Source organism: Silurus meridionalis, chromosome 13 (assembly GCF_014805685.1).
Source record: "Silurus meridionalis isolate SWU-2019-XX chromosome 13, ASM1480568v1, whole genome shotgun sequence".
Lineage (NCBI taxonomy): Eukaryota > Metazoa > Chordata > Actinopteri > Siluriformes > Siluridae > Silurus > Silurus meridionalis.
This window is the reverse complement of record NC_060896.1, coordinates 28,665,277-28,681,906: the sequence shown is the minus strand read 5'-3', so window position 1 is coordinate 28,681,906 and position 16,630 is coordinate 28,665,277. Positions and strand designations below refer to the sequence as shown.

At 39.3% G+C, this 16,630-nt stretch overlaps 1 protein-coding gene across 2 annotated transcripts in view; it reads left to right on the top strand.

Annotated features, from left to right (window-relative positions):
- tspan4a (tetraspanin 4a) overlaps nucleotides 1-16,630 on the top strand; it is a 104,289-nt gene that overhangs the window by 82,513 nt on the left and 5,146 nt on the right. For both annotated transcript variants that reach the window (XM_046864432.1, XM_046864431.1), the window contains one exon: nucleotides 14,383-14,484. In XM_046864432.1, coding sequence (XP_046720388.1) covers nucleotides 14,383-14,484 — 102 coding nt within the window. The remainder of the gene's footprint in view (nucleotides 1-14,382; nucleotides 14,485-16,630) is intronic.

Sequence of the window (16,630 nt, the reverse complement as noted above, 5' to 3'; positions counted from 1 at the left end):
ATGTTATTATAAGCTCCACTCTTCTGAGAAGATGTTCCACTGGATTTTGTGGAGATTTAATCAGCTACAAGGGGTGCAGTCAGCATGAACAATTTATTGTGCAATCAGGTTGAAGCCCTTTAGCAGGAGATCTTTCACCCCAACCCATGGACAGCAGATCTTCATGGTTCTGGCTTTGTGCACAGGAGCATTGTGCTGAACATGCTGAAATGGGTTTGGGTCTCCTAGTTCAAGTATATGGAGAAGTAGATCCTACTGCACTCAAAGACATTCTGTAGAACTGCGTTTCTCCTGAATCCTGAACTCACTCAGCTTCCAGGTTGTTTATCACACGAGTTTAAAGAGAATACTAATCGATCAAACCTGAAACCAGCTGCTCGCTGAATTCTGTGTAGATTCTTTTATTTCACACTGCTGCTGCTGTTCGACTCGTCTTCAATCCAAACGAGTAAAAATGGATCATTATCCAGAGTTCAGGAGCTTCAGAGCTTCCAGACGGTTGTGGTTGTTTTATTTTTTATAGAGATGCACTTTATTTCACAGCACTGAGCCGAGCTACTGTACATCTGTGGAGAAGAAACGCAGGTGTGAAATAAAAAGATAAAAATCCTATACAGGGTGTTAAAATTCTCAGAGACCTTTCAGTCAAAAGCAAAAAATTGATAATTGTGATTGGAAAACAAAAATCTGTTATAAACAAAAAAAAAATAAATATACAATTAAATTAAAATATCAGATTGTTGAAACAGTAAGACAGAAATCTTCAGTCTAACACCTGATCTGTCTGCAGTGAATAACCTGAATAACTTTGAATAATTACTTATCTGAAATTATTTGATAAAGTTCTGTAAAATCATGGCTGATTATTGTAATAATTACAACAACAACAATAATAATAAAAAAAATAATAATTATTATTATTATTATAATTGATTAATAAAGTAAGAATAAAAATAAACAAAGAAAAAAATAGAAGACTTCCTTTTGGTGTGTGTGTGTGTGTGTGTGTGTGTGTGTGTGTGTTACACTTGTGTATTATTTTCCTGTCCCCTCAGGTGTGAGGCTTTAACACAGACGCATTGTGAATCACTGGCTGTGTTGACAATTTGCCCTGCAGTTTGTGTGTGTGTGTGTGTGTGTGTGTGTGTGTGTGTGTGTGTGTGTGTGTGTGTGTGTGTGTGTGTGTGTGTGTGTGTGATCGTGTGTGTGATCGTGTGTGTACTCCAACATGATGTTTACTTGCAGCGTGTCAGCTCAAACAGATGACTGTGTTTCTCCAGAGCTGTGTGAACTCCAGTAACCTCTGCTGGAGAAATCTTAATTTCTGGTCAAACAGGAAAAACAGCGCTTTCTCTTCGATTTCTTGTTTTCCGCGAGTGTGTTTACTGTGTGTCATCTTTCGAACATGGCCAGATCTCAGCAGGACACCTTAAATATTACGTTGACATTATCAGAGTGACACGACGAGGACGAGAAGACGGTCGGATCAATTCGGCTGCTGAAGAAAGAAAACGTCTCCTGGCTCCTCGCTGAGAATCTTCTGATCTTCTGATCCACCACTTCCATGTTTAATGCATGAGTTTCTCCTGAGCTGCGGCTAAAGAGCTGAAGGTCACAAACAGGCAAGCCGAGCACTTAGCATCATGTTCCACAATACAGCACCACGATACGGAGATGTATCGATATCGTGATAAAAAATATCACGATGCACTGATCCGAGATTTCCCCGGTATAATGATTTATTTATTCTGCCTTTTTTTTGTATTCAACAGTTTTTATAATAATTATTATTAATATGACTATTTTTTAAATGTAATATAAAAAAAAGGAAACAAATAAATTTAGTAAAAATGTAAATACAATTTATTAGCTTTAGGTTTTTTCAATATATCAAAGGTTTCTTTAATTAATAATTATAATAATAATTGTTGTTATTAATAATATTATTATTTATTACAACAACAATAATAATAATAATCTTCTTCTTCTTCTTCTTCTTCTTCTTCTTCTTCTTCTTCTTTTTCTTCTTCTTCTTCTTCTTCTTCTTCTTCGGCTGCTCCCATTAGGGGGCGCCACAGCGGATCATCCGTCTCCATACCACCCTGTCCTCTACATCTGCCTCTTTCACACCAACTACCTGCATGTCTTCCCTCAACACATCCATGAACCTCCTCCTTGGCCTTCCTCTTTTCCTCCTACCTGGTGGCTCCATCCTCAGCATTCTTCTACCAATATAATTCATGTTCCTCCTCTGCACATGTCCAAACCATCTCAATCTCGCCTCCCTCACCTTGTCTCCAAAACATCCTACATGCACTGTCCCTCTAATAAACTCATTTCTAATCTTGTCCATCCTCATCACTCCCAACGAACATCTCAACATCTTCAGCTCTGCTACCTCCAGCTCCACCTCCTGTCTTTTACTCAATGCCACTGTCTCTAATCCATACAACATCTCAGGTCTCACCACAGTCCTATAAACTTTCCCTTTCATTCTTGCAGATACCCTACTATCACAAATCACTCCTGTCACTCTTCTCCACCACTCCACCCTGCCTGCACTCTTTTCTTTACTTCTCTAACACACTCTCCATTACTTTGCACTGTTGACCCCAGGTACCTGAACTCCTCCACCTTCTCCACCTCTTCTCCCTGCAACCGCATCACTCCACTGCCCTCCCTCTCATTCACACACATGTACTCTGTCTTACTCCTACTGACTTTCATTCCCCTTCTCTCCAGCGCATATCTCCACCTCTCCAGGCTCTTCTCAACCTGCTCCCTACTCTCACCACAAATCACAATATCATCTGCAAACATCATAGTCCAGGGAGACTCCTGTCTGACCTCGTCCGTCAACCTGTCCATCACCACTGCAAACAGGAAAGGGCTCAGGGCCGATCCTTGATGCAGTCCAACCTTCACCCTGAACCAGTCTGTCATTCCTACTGCACACTTCACTGCTGTCATGTTGGACATGTTGGACATGTTGGACATGCACCCTGTCGTACGCTTTCTCTAAATCCACAAATACACAATGCAACTCCTTCTGTCCTTCTCTATACTTCTCCATCAACATCCTCAAAGCAAATAAGGCATCTGTGGTACTCTTCCTCGGCATGAAACCATACTGTTGCTCACAGATGGTCACCTCTTCTCTCAGCCTGGCTTCCACTACTCTTTCCCATAACCTCATGGTGTGACTGATCAACTTAATTCCCCTGTAGTTACTGCAGGTCTGCACATCGCCCTTATGCTGAAAGATCGGTACCAGCACACTCCTTCTCCATTCCTCAGGCATCCTCTCCCCTTCCAGAATCCTGTTAAACAATCTGGTTAAAAACTCCACTGCCATCTCTCCTAAACATCTCCACGCTTCTACCGGTATGTCATCTGGTCCAACCGACTTTCCATTCTTCATTCTCTTAATCGCTGCTCTCACTTCCTCCTTACTAATCCTATCCACTTCCTGCTTCACCAACTCCACATCCTCCAACCTTCTCTCTCTCTGATTTTCCTCATTCATCAGCTGCTCAAAATACTCCCTCCACCTTCTCAACACACTCTCCTCACTAGTCAACACATTTCCTCTCCATCCTTTATTGCTCTAACTTGCAGTACATCCTTCCAGCTCGGTCCCTCTGCCTGGCCAATCGGTATAAATCCTTTTCTCCTTCCTTAGTGTCCAACCTCTCATACAGCTCCTCATATGCCTTTTCCTTGGCTTTCGCCACATCCCTTTTACCTGCTGCCGCATCTCCTTGTACCCTTTGCCTACTTTTCTCATCACTCTGTCTATCCCACTTCTGTTTTGCCAACCTCTTTCCCTAATGCTCTCCTGCACTTCCTCATTCCACCACCACGTCTCCTTGTCTTGCTTTCTATTTCCAGATGTCACACCAAGTACTTTTCTAGCTGCCTCCTCATCACTCCTGCAGTAGTTGCCCAATCATCCAACACCTCTTCACCACCACCAAGCCCCTGTCTGACCTCTTCCCTGAACCTCACACTACACTCTTCCTCCTTCAGTTTCCACCATCTTATTCTTCTTTCAGTCCTTACTTTCCTCCTCTTCTTCTTTGCCTCCAAAACCATCCTACAGACCACCATCCGATGCTGTCTAGCTACACTGTCCCCACCAACACCTTACAGTCTCCAATCTCCTTCAGGTTGCATCTCCTGCATAGCACATAGTCCACCTGTGTGCACCTTCCTCCACTCTTATACGCCACCCTATGATCCTCCTTCTTCTTAAAATACGTGTTCACCACTGCCATTTCCATCCTTTTAGCAAAATCTACCACCATCTGCCCTTCCACATTCCTCTCCTTAAAACCATACCTACCCATCACCTCCTCATCACCTCTGTTCCCTTCACCTACATGCCCATTAAAGTCTGCCCCAATCACCAATCGTTCTTTCCTAGGTACACCATCTACCACTTCATCTAATTCACTCCAGAATCTTTCCTTCTCTCCATCTCACAGCCAACTTGTGGAGCATAGGCACTGATGACATTTATCATCATCCCTTCAACTTCCACCTTCACGATCATCACCCTATCAGAAACTCTCTTCACCTTCACTACACTCTTACTGTACTCTTCCTTCAGAATCACCCCTACACCATTTCTCTTCCATCCACACCATGATAAAACAGTTTAAACCACCTCCAATGTTCCTGGCCTTACTCCCTTTCCACTTGGTCTCCTGAACACACAGCATATCTACCTTTCTCCTCTCCATCATTTCAGCTACCTCTCTCCCTTTACCGTCATAGTACCAACATTTAAAGTACCAACCTAAACCTCCACTCTCCTCCACTTCTCCTTTCCCTGCCGTCTCTGTAGACGTCTTCCTCCTCTCCTTCTCCTCCTTCGGCCAACAGTAGCCCAATTTCCACCCGTACCCTGTCGGCTAACGATACCTGTGGCGGTCGTTGTTAACCCGGGCCTCGACCGATCCGGTATAAAATTCTCATTCGTGATCCGCATATTTGATTTGGCAGATGTTTTACGCTGGATGCCCTTCCTAACGCAACCCTCCCCATTTACCCGGGCTTGGGACCGGCACTAAGAGTGCACTGGCTTGTGCCTCCCTAATGGCTGGGTTACAATAATAATAATAATAATAATAATAATAATAATAATAATAATTATTTATTATTGTTATTATCATAATAAATAAGAGTATCAAGTATAAATTATAACCAATGCAGAAATAATAATACCAATTATAAAAAAATAAGAATAAATAAATACTACTAGTACTTATAATAATAATAATAATAATAATAATAATAATAATGATAATAATGATAATAATGATTATAATAATAATAATAATAATAATAATAATAATAATAATAATAATAATAATAATAATAATAATAATAATAAAATTAGACCTAATTTCTGGATTGTAGTGTGTAAATATATATAGTTATATTTGTAGGTTAATCTTTTAGTTTTAATATGAATTTTTTTTTTTATATTTTACATAGTTTTAAAAGCTTTAGCTAATTAATATGAATTAATTTATATATATATATATATATATATATATATATATATATATATATATATATATCTCACTTTTATACATGATATTTTAGATGTAATATATTTTGTTTATTATTAATATATGCATTGATTGCATGCAAATTATTTTACATATTATTTTAACATATATCTCTAAGTATAATTTTATTATAGAATTTTTGATTGTTAATCCTGAATAAAGTTTTAAAGTCAAAATTATTACTTCCATCATTCTAAATAAAAAAAAACCCTCTGACACTATAAACTCTTAAAGGTCACGGCTCAGAAGAAGGTCACATTCCATCTTTTGTCTGGATAATATTTCAGGTATTTGAGGGCAGAATGGATAAATGATACTGTGAAGGTTTCTGCTGAAATCCCGGCTCAGGACGCTGCACACGGATCTCAGATGGTTTGTGCAGAAGCTCCTGAAATCTGCGACGCTGCGGTCAGGATTGATTTTGTGGCGAGACTTCCTGTGCTTTTCTGCAGTCTATTGGGTGGATGGAAAGCATGCATGAGTGTGATTTTTGCTTCATTATATTTGCGTGTTAACTCAGGAAGAGCATCGTTATCAGTAATAAAGCGTGAGCTGCTCGGAGCTGGAGTGAGAGCTGAGCGGCGTGACATCGCTTCTCTACGCTCCACTGAACTAATTACTGCAGAGAAGAAGAGGAGAAAGGAATCCTCAGGTGTGGACTGTCTTGCTTTTGGCTCTGAATATCGTCAAAATTTGGCGAAAGGGATTTTGCCATTTTTCACCCAGGAACAAAGTGTTGGCACCTCAGTGGTGTTGGAATCCATCTGCTTTAAACTCTCAGTTAATTACTGAGCCGCGGCTTCTTGAGTTCTTCTCGACTCAGCACGCATGTTTCATAGCAGTACAGTTATTATATCTCCAGTGAATCTTCAGCTCTCAGTTGCTAAACATTGCGCATACATTCATTACAATCAATGTTTTGCAAAGCTCCTGTCAAGTCCAAGTCCAAGACCTGACAAGATTAAGTTCAAATCCGGTCTGAATAATCACGAGACCCAGTCATGTGTTACTCCAGTGATCTTCTCATAACAAGGATTTGTGTGAGAAAACAAAACACAAACATTAATTTGTCCAAAAGTTCAACACACAAGACTGAGACAAGTCCAAGTTTAAAAGACAGAAGATCCCTGACGATACAGAAAACTACTGATGTGGTTTTAGAGATCAGTCTCGATATCAAACATCAATTATCTCAGTTTTGTCATAATCTCATGTGAAATTATGCTCCGCCTTTTTTCTCTTTTTTTCTGTCTTGGTCTCGAGGTCATAAAGTTGTTTCTATGAACCAGTCTAAGATCTCTACCAGAACCGGTACCAGTCCCAATTACAAATTGAGTTACACAGCACTTTTCAGATACGAGTAACTGTGGATCAGAACACTTCCACTACTTCAAAATCATCTTTATTACAGAATACATATAAACGTATATGTACAGGAAACAGCTGGATTTGTTCACAGGAAGTTGTAGAAGTTTCTATAAGGTAATGTTGGGTTTTTCTTTTTTTTTTACGATATTCTGCTTAATACATTTTAGATTTGATTAATTTAAGAGAAATGTCATGTTGGGGTTCAAATATATGACAACTGCAAATGAACACATCACAGCGTGGTTTCTGTCTCGACTCCTTTAGTTATGATCTTAGTCCTGATTCTGATTCTTCTGTTTATGATCTCAGTCTTGATTTGGACACATTCATTTATGATCTTGGTCTTGGCTCAGATGCCTCTGATTATGATCTTAGTCCTGACTCTGACTCCTTCAGTTATGGTCTTAGTCCTGACTCTGACTCGTTCATTTAAGATCTTAGTCCTGACTCTGACTCCTTCATTTAAGATTTTAGTCCTGACTCTGACTCCTTCGGTTATGGTCTTAGCCTTGACTCTGACTCCTTCATTTAAGATCTTAGTCCTGACTCTGACTCCTTCAGGTATAATCTTAGTCCTGACTCTGACTCCTTTATTTAAGATCTTAGTCCTGACTCTGACTCCTTCAGTTATGGTCTTAGTCCTGACTCTGACTCCTTCATTTAAGATCTTAGTCCTGACTCTGACTCCTTCAGGTATAATCTTAGTCCTGACTCTGACTCCTTTATTTAAGATCTTAGTCCTGACTCTGACTCCTTCAGTTATGGTCTTAGTCCTGACTCTGACTCCTACATTTAAGATCTTAGTCCTGACTCTGACTCCTTCAGGTATAATCTTAGTCCTGACTCTGACTCCTTTATTTAAGATCTTAGTCCTGACTCTGACTCCTTCAGTTATGGTCTTAGTCCTGACTCTGACTCCTACATTTAAGATCTTAGTCCTGACTCTGACTCCTTCATTTAAGATCTTAGTCCAGACCTTGACTCCTTCAGTTATAGTCTTAGTCCTGACTCTTGCATTTATATAAAAATGGATGGACGCTGAAAAGGTTCAGTGCTCAGCTGTAAATATAAACACCTGGTCACATCTGTGTGTAAGAAAGTGTAAATGTACAGAACCTGCACTGTACATCAGAAAAGTGTATTTCTTTCTTCTGATGAACACTTTATCTAAACATTTAAAACCTTTTGAAAAAAAAGTCCTTCATAATTTGTGCTTCTGTTGAAACGCTGTGAAACACACTCCAAGGCTGGATGAAGCTCTAGGTATCTAAAATACTTAGTGATGTAACCACTGTATTCTTTCTTCACTTCTTTGTCTCCATAACAACAATCTGAGACGTCACTGGAGTTCTGAACAATCAGTGATGAAGTGTCTCACTACAGGAGAGGAGAGTTCCTTCATCCTGATGGTTTGGAACTTGACACAACTGTCAGCTTCTTGGTGTCTGTGATGGAAATCTGTAACAGGAAACACCATAAACATCTCCTTCAGTTTACAGGCAGGACGCCGCAGCTACGTATTATACATCGTTAGTGGTGTAACAGAACACGTATTCATACTGAACCGCTTCAGTACACAACCTTTAATACGGTGCACGTGTACCAAACACAATTCTTGTTTTATGTGTGGAAAATGAATTGAACGCCAGAAGAACAGAGGTATTACATATTTACATCAGCATATTACCCTCAGCTGCTGTGGACCGCAAGTTAGTTTATCACTAACGCAGACACTAGACATTGCTAACGTTTTTACGACACGCTCGAGATATGGATTTCTTTCATGTTTTATGTACAACTCCAATAATCTCTCTCTTTAAAGGAGAAGAGAAAGTGAATGAATAAATGAATTAATATATATATATAAATCTTTTGAAACCATTTCTCTCACCTTGTTAACGAATGAAATGTCGTATTTGTTCGGTCCAGACGTTTCCCACTTCTTGGCCTTAAAGCTGTAGGTGTGGAACGAACTATAGATTTCTCCGTGTGAAACCACTGACTGCAGAAACGCTGTGTGTTAATGATTTGGATCGAGCAGGCGGCGCTGCAGATTTATCCTCCGGGTTATTTACGAGCTTAAATGTCAAGAGAGCGTAAAAAAACCATACAGTACGAAGACAGAAAGTGTGTTTCTGCTTCAACCAAAGTTCACTTTAGAATGATATTCATATTACTGCATAGTTTATTACACTCCATACTGCTCCATACACTCAGGAGGAGAACTGATCATCTACATCATTCATCTACAATCATCTCCACTCATCAATTACTATTACAAATCTGAGATTCAGCCTGAAAAATCCCCCCCCCTCTCTTTCTCTCTCTCTCTCTCTCTCTCTCTCTCTCTCTCTCTCTCTCTCTCTTTATCTCGTTTTTGTTTGTCTCTATAGAAATGATAATGTATCTACAGTCAGAGCTGTTCATATAGAATTTATCACCAATCAGAATCCATTTTTATGAATCCATATGATGTCCTTTTACAGCTGTCTTAAAGGGTTTATAAGCAGCTATAATGTAAACCTTCTTATAGACGTTTCCATCTCTGATTGTTGGTCTTTTCTGTGGTGGTGTCTGTAACTGCAGAAGTCTTTAACAATAAAAGTGAATAATGAGAAACTTTGTTCAAACGAGATGCAATTAACGTCTCCAACTGACTTCATCACGCGGTAATATATTAGCAACTAATGCACTTCAGAGCAGACGTTAACGTCTAATATCTCTCCGTCTGCCTGGCATTATATCACATTTAAATTAACAAGACATGATCAGCAGATTACTGTCCATCTGTCAGTCTCTCTGTCTGCTTGTTTGTCTCTGTCTGTCCATCTGTCTGTCTATATGTCCATCTGTCTGTCTCTCTGTCTGTCTATCTGCCTGTCTCTCTGTCTATCAGTCAGTCTGTTTGTCTGTTTCTCTGTCTGTCTCTCTGTCTCTTTATCAGTCAGTCTGTTTGCCTGTCTCTCTGTCTATCAGTCAGTCAGTCAGTCTGTCTGTCAGTCAGTCAGTCAGTCTGTCTGTCTGTCTGTCTGACTTTCTGTCTGTCTATCTCTATAGGTGCATTTGGCTGTCGGTCTGTCTGTTTGCCTGTCTCTCTGTCTATCAGTCAGTCTGTCTGTCTGTCTGTCTGTCTGTCAGTCAGTCAGTCTGTCTGTCTGTCTGACTTTGTGTCTGTCTATCTCTATAGGTGCATTTGGCTGTCGGTCTGTCTCACTGTCTGTCTGTTTGCCTGTCTCTCTGTCTATCAGTCTGTCTGTCTGTCTGTCTGTCTGTCTGTATGTATGTCCATCTGTCTGTCTTTCTGTCTATCTATCAGCTTGTCTGTCTGTCTGTCTGTCTGTCTGTCTGTCTGTCTGTCTCTCTCCCTGAGTGTTCACTACATAAAGTGTAAAGTAATGGACTTTATAAACTTCACTACATTATAAGACTATTAAGAAGCCATCTGAGATTCAGCCTGACAAGTCTTCAATAATCCTATGTTTCTCTCTCTCTCTCTCTCTCTCTCTCTCTCTCTCTCTCTCTCTCTCTCTCTCTCTTTCTCTCTCTCTAAAGAGGGATTATTTTTGCTTTTACTCGTCTGCTTCTCACTGGAGATTTGTTTTTTTTTTTGCTCTCACAAATCCCACTTCAATCACTTTCTCCTTTCATCATTCGTCATTATCACACTTTCCCTCTGCATGCTGAGTGTCGCGTCCACACTGCGGAACGTTCTAGATATTACTGAGCTGTCACTGAGATACACTGCGCTGTAAAAGTATTCACCCCCTTTTACCTCGTCCACATTTTATAATGTACCACGATGAAAGCCGAGGCACAGGATTACAGACTCCCAACACTTTGAACTTTTAACCGTGTACAAAAATAATTCTTATAAATCATTTCATTTAAAGATCTAAATAAAAATAAAGCTGTACAGTGTGTAATGAGGAACGTCTGTGACCTGCTTATTGTCTGAAAGTGAACTGATATGTTGTTTGTATGTTGGGTTGAATAAATCTCAATGCTACTGCAGTTTATAGGATGATGTGGATGAGGTCGATTTTCTGGCTCTACAGTGACTTTTATGGCTTTTGGGACATGTGCACGTTTCTTTTGTTTCTATGATAAAAAACTGGTCAGTAAATTGGTGAAGTCCAAATGGGACATTTGTGTCTCTACCAGAAGAACTTCTGTAAGAAGAAGAACAGGAGAGAAGATGTGATCAGACTCCCTCACCCCCACACTCACACATGGAGGTAGAAGTTTAATGGTTTGGGGTTGGTTTGGAGCAGTGAAGATTCCAGAAAGTGAAAGTGAACCATCATGTCTCCTATTCCACACTTCATCACCGTGCAGTTCCGTCTGGACTGCGGCTCATCGGAAGCGACTTCACCGTACAAGTCGATGAGTCAAAGCGATAAACACGTCTGAGTTCTGTACGTGTTATTTAGAGAGCAGACAGATGTCTGGAGTGATATCTATCATGGAACCACCTGCCCAGACACCACACCTCAATCCTACTGAACTGCTGTGAGATGAAGAAGCAAATCTGCATTTAGTGAAGAACATCTTTTACAAGAGCCACGGCAAAGAGTTTCAGCCTAGATTTGAAATACACCATGGTAACAATCATGCCTTTCTGCTTTGTAACTCATTTTCACACGTGGTGTAGTACAATGCAGTATTTAACGCAGTTTGAGATTGTAAACGATGCTCACGGCAGAGCTCCTTCAGCAGCGAGAGAGCGAGCGAGTGCGAGGCGTGAAATGAATTTCTGATGTTCCTTTGAGTATAAGATTTTATTTGTGTGCTCTAAAGATATAGATTCATCCTTCTCCTGCGTTCATGGGCTTTTCTGCGCTGTTGAATAATTAATGCGGGAAGTGTGTTTGGTGGGGATGCTGCATGATTCGGTGCTGAACAGACTCATGCGTCACGGTTCAGGGCTCTCTGGAAACCTGATAAGAAGGTTCAGGGTTCCACGCTGGTCACGTTCACATCTTAGCAAATCGGTCTTTCTTTGTCTCTCTCTCACATAAGCTCTCTGCAACACTGTGTGTGGAGCAATTATGGAGAAATAATCAGGATGATGCGTCATTACATTCCTACATCTGCATCTCCTGACGTATTTATTCCTCTTCCACCACAGCAACTTTTTAACGTTCTACTGAACATTATGGATTTAGTTTGTTTATTGTTATACGAGGTGGTATCAAAATGCTTTGAGATTTGATTTGTAACACAGCAACAGATGACAGAACAAGGCTGCATTCACAGTCACAGGGAGCACCGACCTTCATAAGTCAGCGTGCTAAAAGTCATCATCCTGTATATGTGTAAATCAGAAGAAAAAGAGCTTTATTGCTAAGTATGTTTTCACTTTTAAGGAATTTGTTTTAGTGATAGAATCTTCTAGTAGCACATTTTTAAAGTAAAACCTAAATAATAACAAAAAATAGAAGCAGAAAAGTTATTGCACATTTTTTATAAAGAAAATAATTTGAGTATTATTGCACATAAAAGTACAGATTTAAATGAGTAAAAGTGGATTTTGCATGTATGTTATATTTTATTGCACAATGTGCAGAGTGTTTAAGTGTTAATGAGATTTCTCATTGCCTGAGGGAAGAAACTCTTCCTGTTCCTGCTGTCCTGGTGTTCGGGGTTTTTTAGCGTCGGCCAGACGGCAAAAAGTTCAGAAAGCATTTGTCTTGGATGTGAAGGATCCAGGGGATTTTCTGGGCTCTTTTTTCTCACTCTGGATGTGTACAGATGTGCAAAATGTGCTGATACTGGAGACTCCTTCCATTGATGTTACCAATGCTGTTTCATGCTTACAAGCCGTTGCTATAGTAACGGCAACACATAAGAACCAGCCGCTGTCAGAGCACACGCACACACACACACACACACACACACACACACACACACACACACACTGACCTACATTACAGAGCAGCATGCAGTCAGTGATTAGAACACATTAGATCAGAACGAGAACAATATAATGAATCAGCACCTTCTGACCAATCAGAGTCCAGAATTCAACAGCGATGTGGTGGTGATGATGATGATGATAATATTTATTTATTTATTTATTTATTTATTTATTAACACAACAGTGCAATTCAGATTAATTTAATCATTCAAATATGTTATAATAATATAATTAATATTTTTTTACATCTGAATTTTTACAAATACATTTGAAAATACATTAATAAGAGACTACATAAATAAATAAATAAATAAATTAATTAATTAATTAACATCGCTACTGAATTCTGGCCTCTCATTCTCATCTAAGACGTCATCGTTTCTATAGCAACAGCTTGCTAACAGGATGCTAAATGCTCCAATAATAAAAAAGAGTTTTCTGTAAGGAGATGTTCACGGAGGGAGTCTCCAGTCCCAGAGGAGTTTATGGCCCTTGTTTTTTCTCGGAAACATGACCAGCTGTGGATTTTTTAGCTTAATAACTTTTTAGAGAGAAACAAGTGAGACATTTATGAATAATATTTAAAAGTGTATTTGTTGATAATTGCTGTAGTATAAAAGAAATAAATCCAGTGGATGTGCTGTTAAAGGTGTGTTACAGTAACACCCCATCATTCTGTTCCTGATTGTTCTACTCTAATATTTATGCAGTGTAATGATGTAACACAGTTATCGTCCAGGTTTCCCCGATTTCATCCAGATGCAGATTGGAGGGAAATGTTCATAAAGATTTCCCTGAAGATCCAAATAGTAGAATGTTTAGTTGTTGTTTTTTTGTAGCTTGTGATCGTGGCCACTTGTGATTACACGGCCATCTGGATTTACACTCGAGCTCTGTTATAACTGTGGCGTTTTGCTTCATTAGTGACTACGATGTTCCATTAAACATCTGCTGTTTTAAAAAAGAAAAGTACGGCATGTTAAAGCTGAAACACAGTCAGTAATGAACTCTAAGGGCTCAACAGCATGTACAGTGCAGACCCCAGCAGATGAACATTCAGGTCTCTCCTACACTACAAACCCATTGAAATTAAAGCCAGACGACTGGTGATTGGTGCAATAGAAGGTGTTTTTATTAATGCACTCGTTGTGATTTTTCACTGATTTTTCAATAAATACAATGAAATACAATAAATATAAAAAAAAATGCTTTATTCCCAAAATTCTAGCTTTTATTCATGTAGGAGGAAAAAGTTTTGCTTTGGAGCTATGAAGTGTGTTTTTTCTGAGTTGTTCTGAATGTGATGTAGTTTATGGGTTTGGAGTTTATTCATTTATTTTCATTTAACTGCAAGAATTTATGCTCAAATTATGCATTAGTACAAACAGAATTTTATTAGTCCTTCCTAATTAATTATTATAATTATAGTTGATATTATTATTATTATTATTATTATTATTATTATTCTGAGAGATTAGTAACTTTGCCTTTTGTTTATTTGTGTGTTTATTTGCACAGATTGACCGTTACGCTCAGAGCGACTTGAAAAAAGGCCTGCAGCTTTTTGGCACAGAGGGAAACATCGGCCTGACCAACGCCTGGAGCATCGTCCAGACCGACGTAAGCCATCGAACTCACAAAGATCTAATAACATCAACCTTCAACAGGCAGGATATTAAACTGACATGGGCGCTGAGCTACTCGACTCAAATATCACAATATATGTCTAATAAACTAAATCTAAAGTTTAATATGATACAAAAGTTTATTAACAAACTGACAAAAAATGTGCTGCAGAAATTCAGAAATGCATAGAAATTATATATATACAATTTTTTATAAATATTTAAATTTTTTAATGTACAGAAATAAAATGAAAAAAAAATTATAAAAGTAATTATTTTAATTACTGTATATACTATTAACATAATAGTTTAACATAAATCATCTAATCTAATAATCTCTTTTATTAAAAAAAAAACACAAAGAAATAAAGGTACAAATAAATAAATGTTGTTCATTTTGTTTAAAAAAAATATTTTAAATAAAGAGTTGTAAATTTTTTTAAATTAAATATTTATGAAACCCTCCCAAATCTGTAACTTGAAAAATATTTAAAAATAAAATAAAATTAACCCAAAAACGCTGCTGCATGGCACCTTGAATAAACAGCACTGTGAGTAAAAACGTCTCTGCAGGAATATTTTTCTTTATTAGAATCAGCAGTAGTGTTTTTGTGTTGAGGGAAAGAGTGAGATTTTGATTTAAATTGTTTAAATCGTTAAAAAGAAAAGAGAAGTGTTCTGTTCTCCGTCTGCGTCCTGCAGCATCACGGGATGGAATCTGATCAGGTTTAGTGCCGGGGCAGATGTCAGGTGTCGACGTGTGCAGACTGCAGACTACAGCGCAGAGCATGTTCAACCTAATGACCTGTCATAGACCATGTGAGCGTGGAATTATGGCACATTAATACAAAATGAGACACATAAAAGAGGAGAGAAAGAGAGAGAGAGAGAGAGAGAGAGAGAGAGACAGAGAGAGAGAGAGAGAGAGAGAGAGAGAGAGAGAGAGAGAGAGAGAGAGAGAGAGAGAGAGAGAGAGAGAGAGAGAGAGAGATATGGAGGTGGAGTCAGCAGTCACAGTTCTGCTTTTTTTTATTTTAAATCTACAGAAAGAAAAGAACACGAATCTGTATTTGGAGTGTTTTAAATGTAAAAAGAGGTAAAAGGGGTTTTTATCAGTCACCTGCACTCTACAGTCATGATACAGCGTCCTGGAGCACAGAGGGTTAAGGGCCTTTGTTTAAGGGCCCAAAAGTGGCAGCTTGGTGATACTGGGGCTCAAACCACTGATCCTCGAGTTACTATTAACAGCTGTTTAGCACAGTTCTGCTGAACTCTGGATTCTGATTGGTTAAAACATATGATTCATGTTCAATATCAGTACAATCTTGTACAGAACACGAGGTGGTAAAACGTCAAGATTAGTTCTGTAACACGCCAACAGAGTCACAGGGAGCACTGACCTTCAGAAGTCAGCGTGCACCTGGTATTGTTCTGAGCTCGTGTGCACCATCACCAAGATCTCCTCACACAAGTTTCTCACTACTACTCACCACTACTCACTTCTACTCACCACTACTACTCACTACTACTCACCACTACTCACCACTACTCACCACTACTCACCATTACTCACTACTACTCACCACCACTACTCACCACTACTACTCACCACTACTACTCACCACTATTTACCGATACTCACCACCACTACTTACCACTATTCACCACTACTACTCACTACTACTCACCACTACTACTCACCTCCACTCACCACTACTCACCACCACTCACCACTACTACTCACCACTACTACTACCACTATTCACCACCACTACTCACCACTACTCACCACCACTCACCACCACCACTACTCACCACTCACCACTCACCACCACTCACCACTACTCACTCACCACCACCACCACTACTCACCACCACTACTCACCACTACTCACCACCACTCACTACTACTCACCACTACTCACCACTACTACTCAACACTACTCACTACTACTCACCACTACTACTCACCACTACTCACCACTATTCACCAATACTCACTACTACTCACCACCACTACTCACCTCCACTCACCACTACTACTCACCACTACTCACTACTACTCACCACTACTCACCACTACTCACCTCCACTCACCACTACTCACCTCCACTCACCACTACTCACTACTACTCACCAGA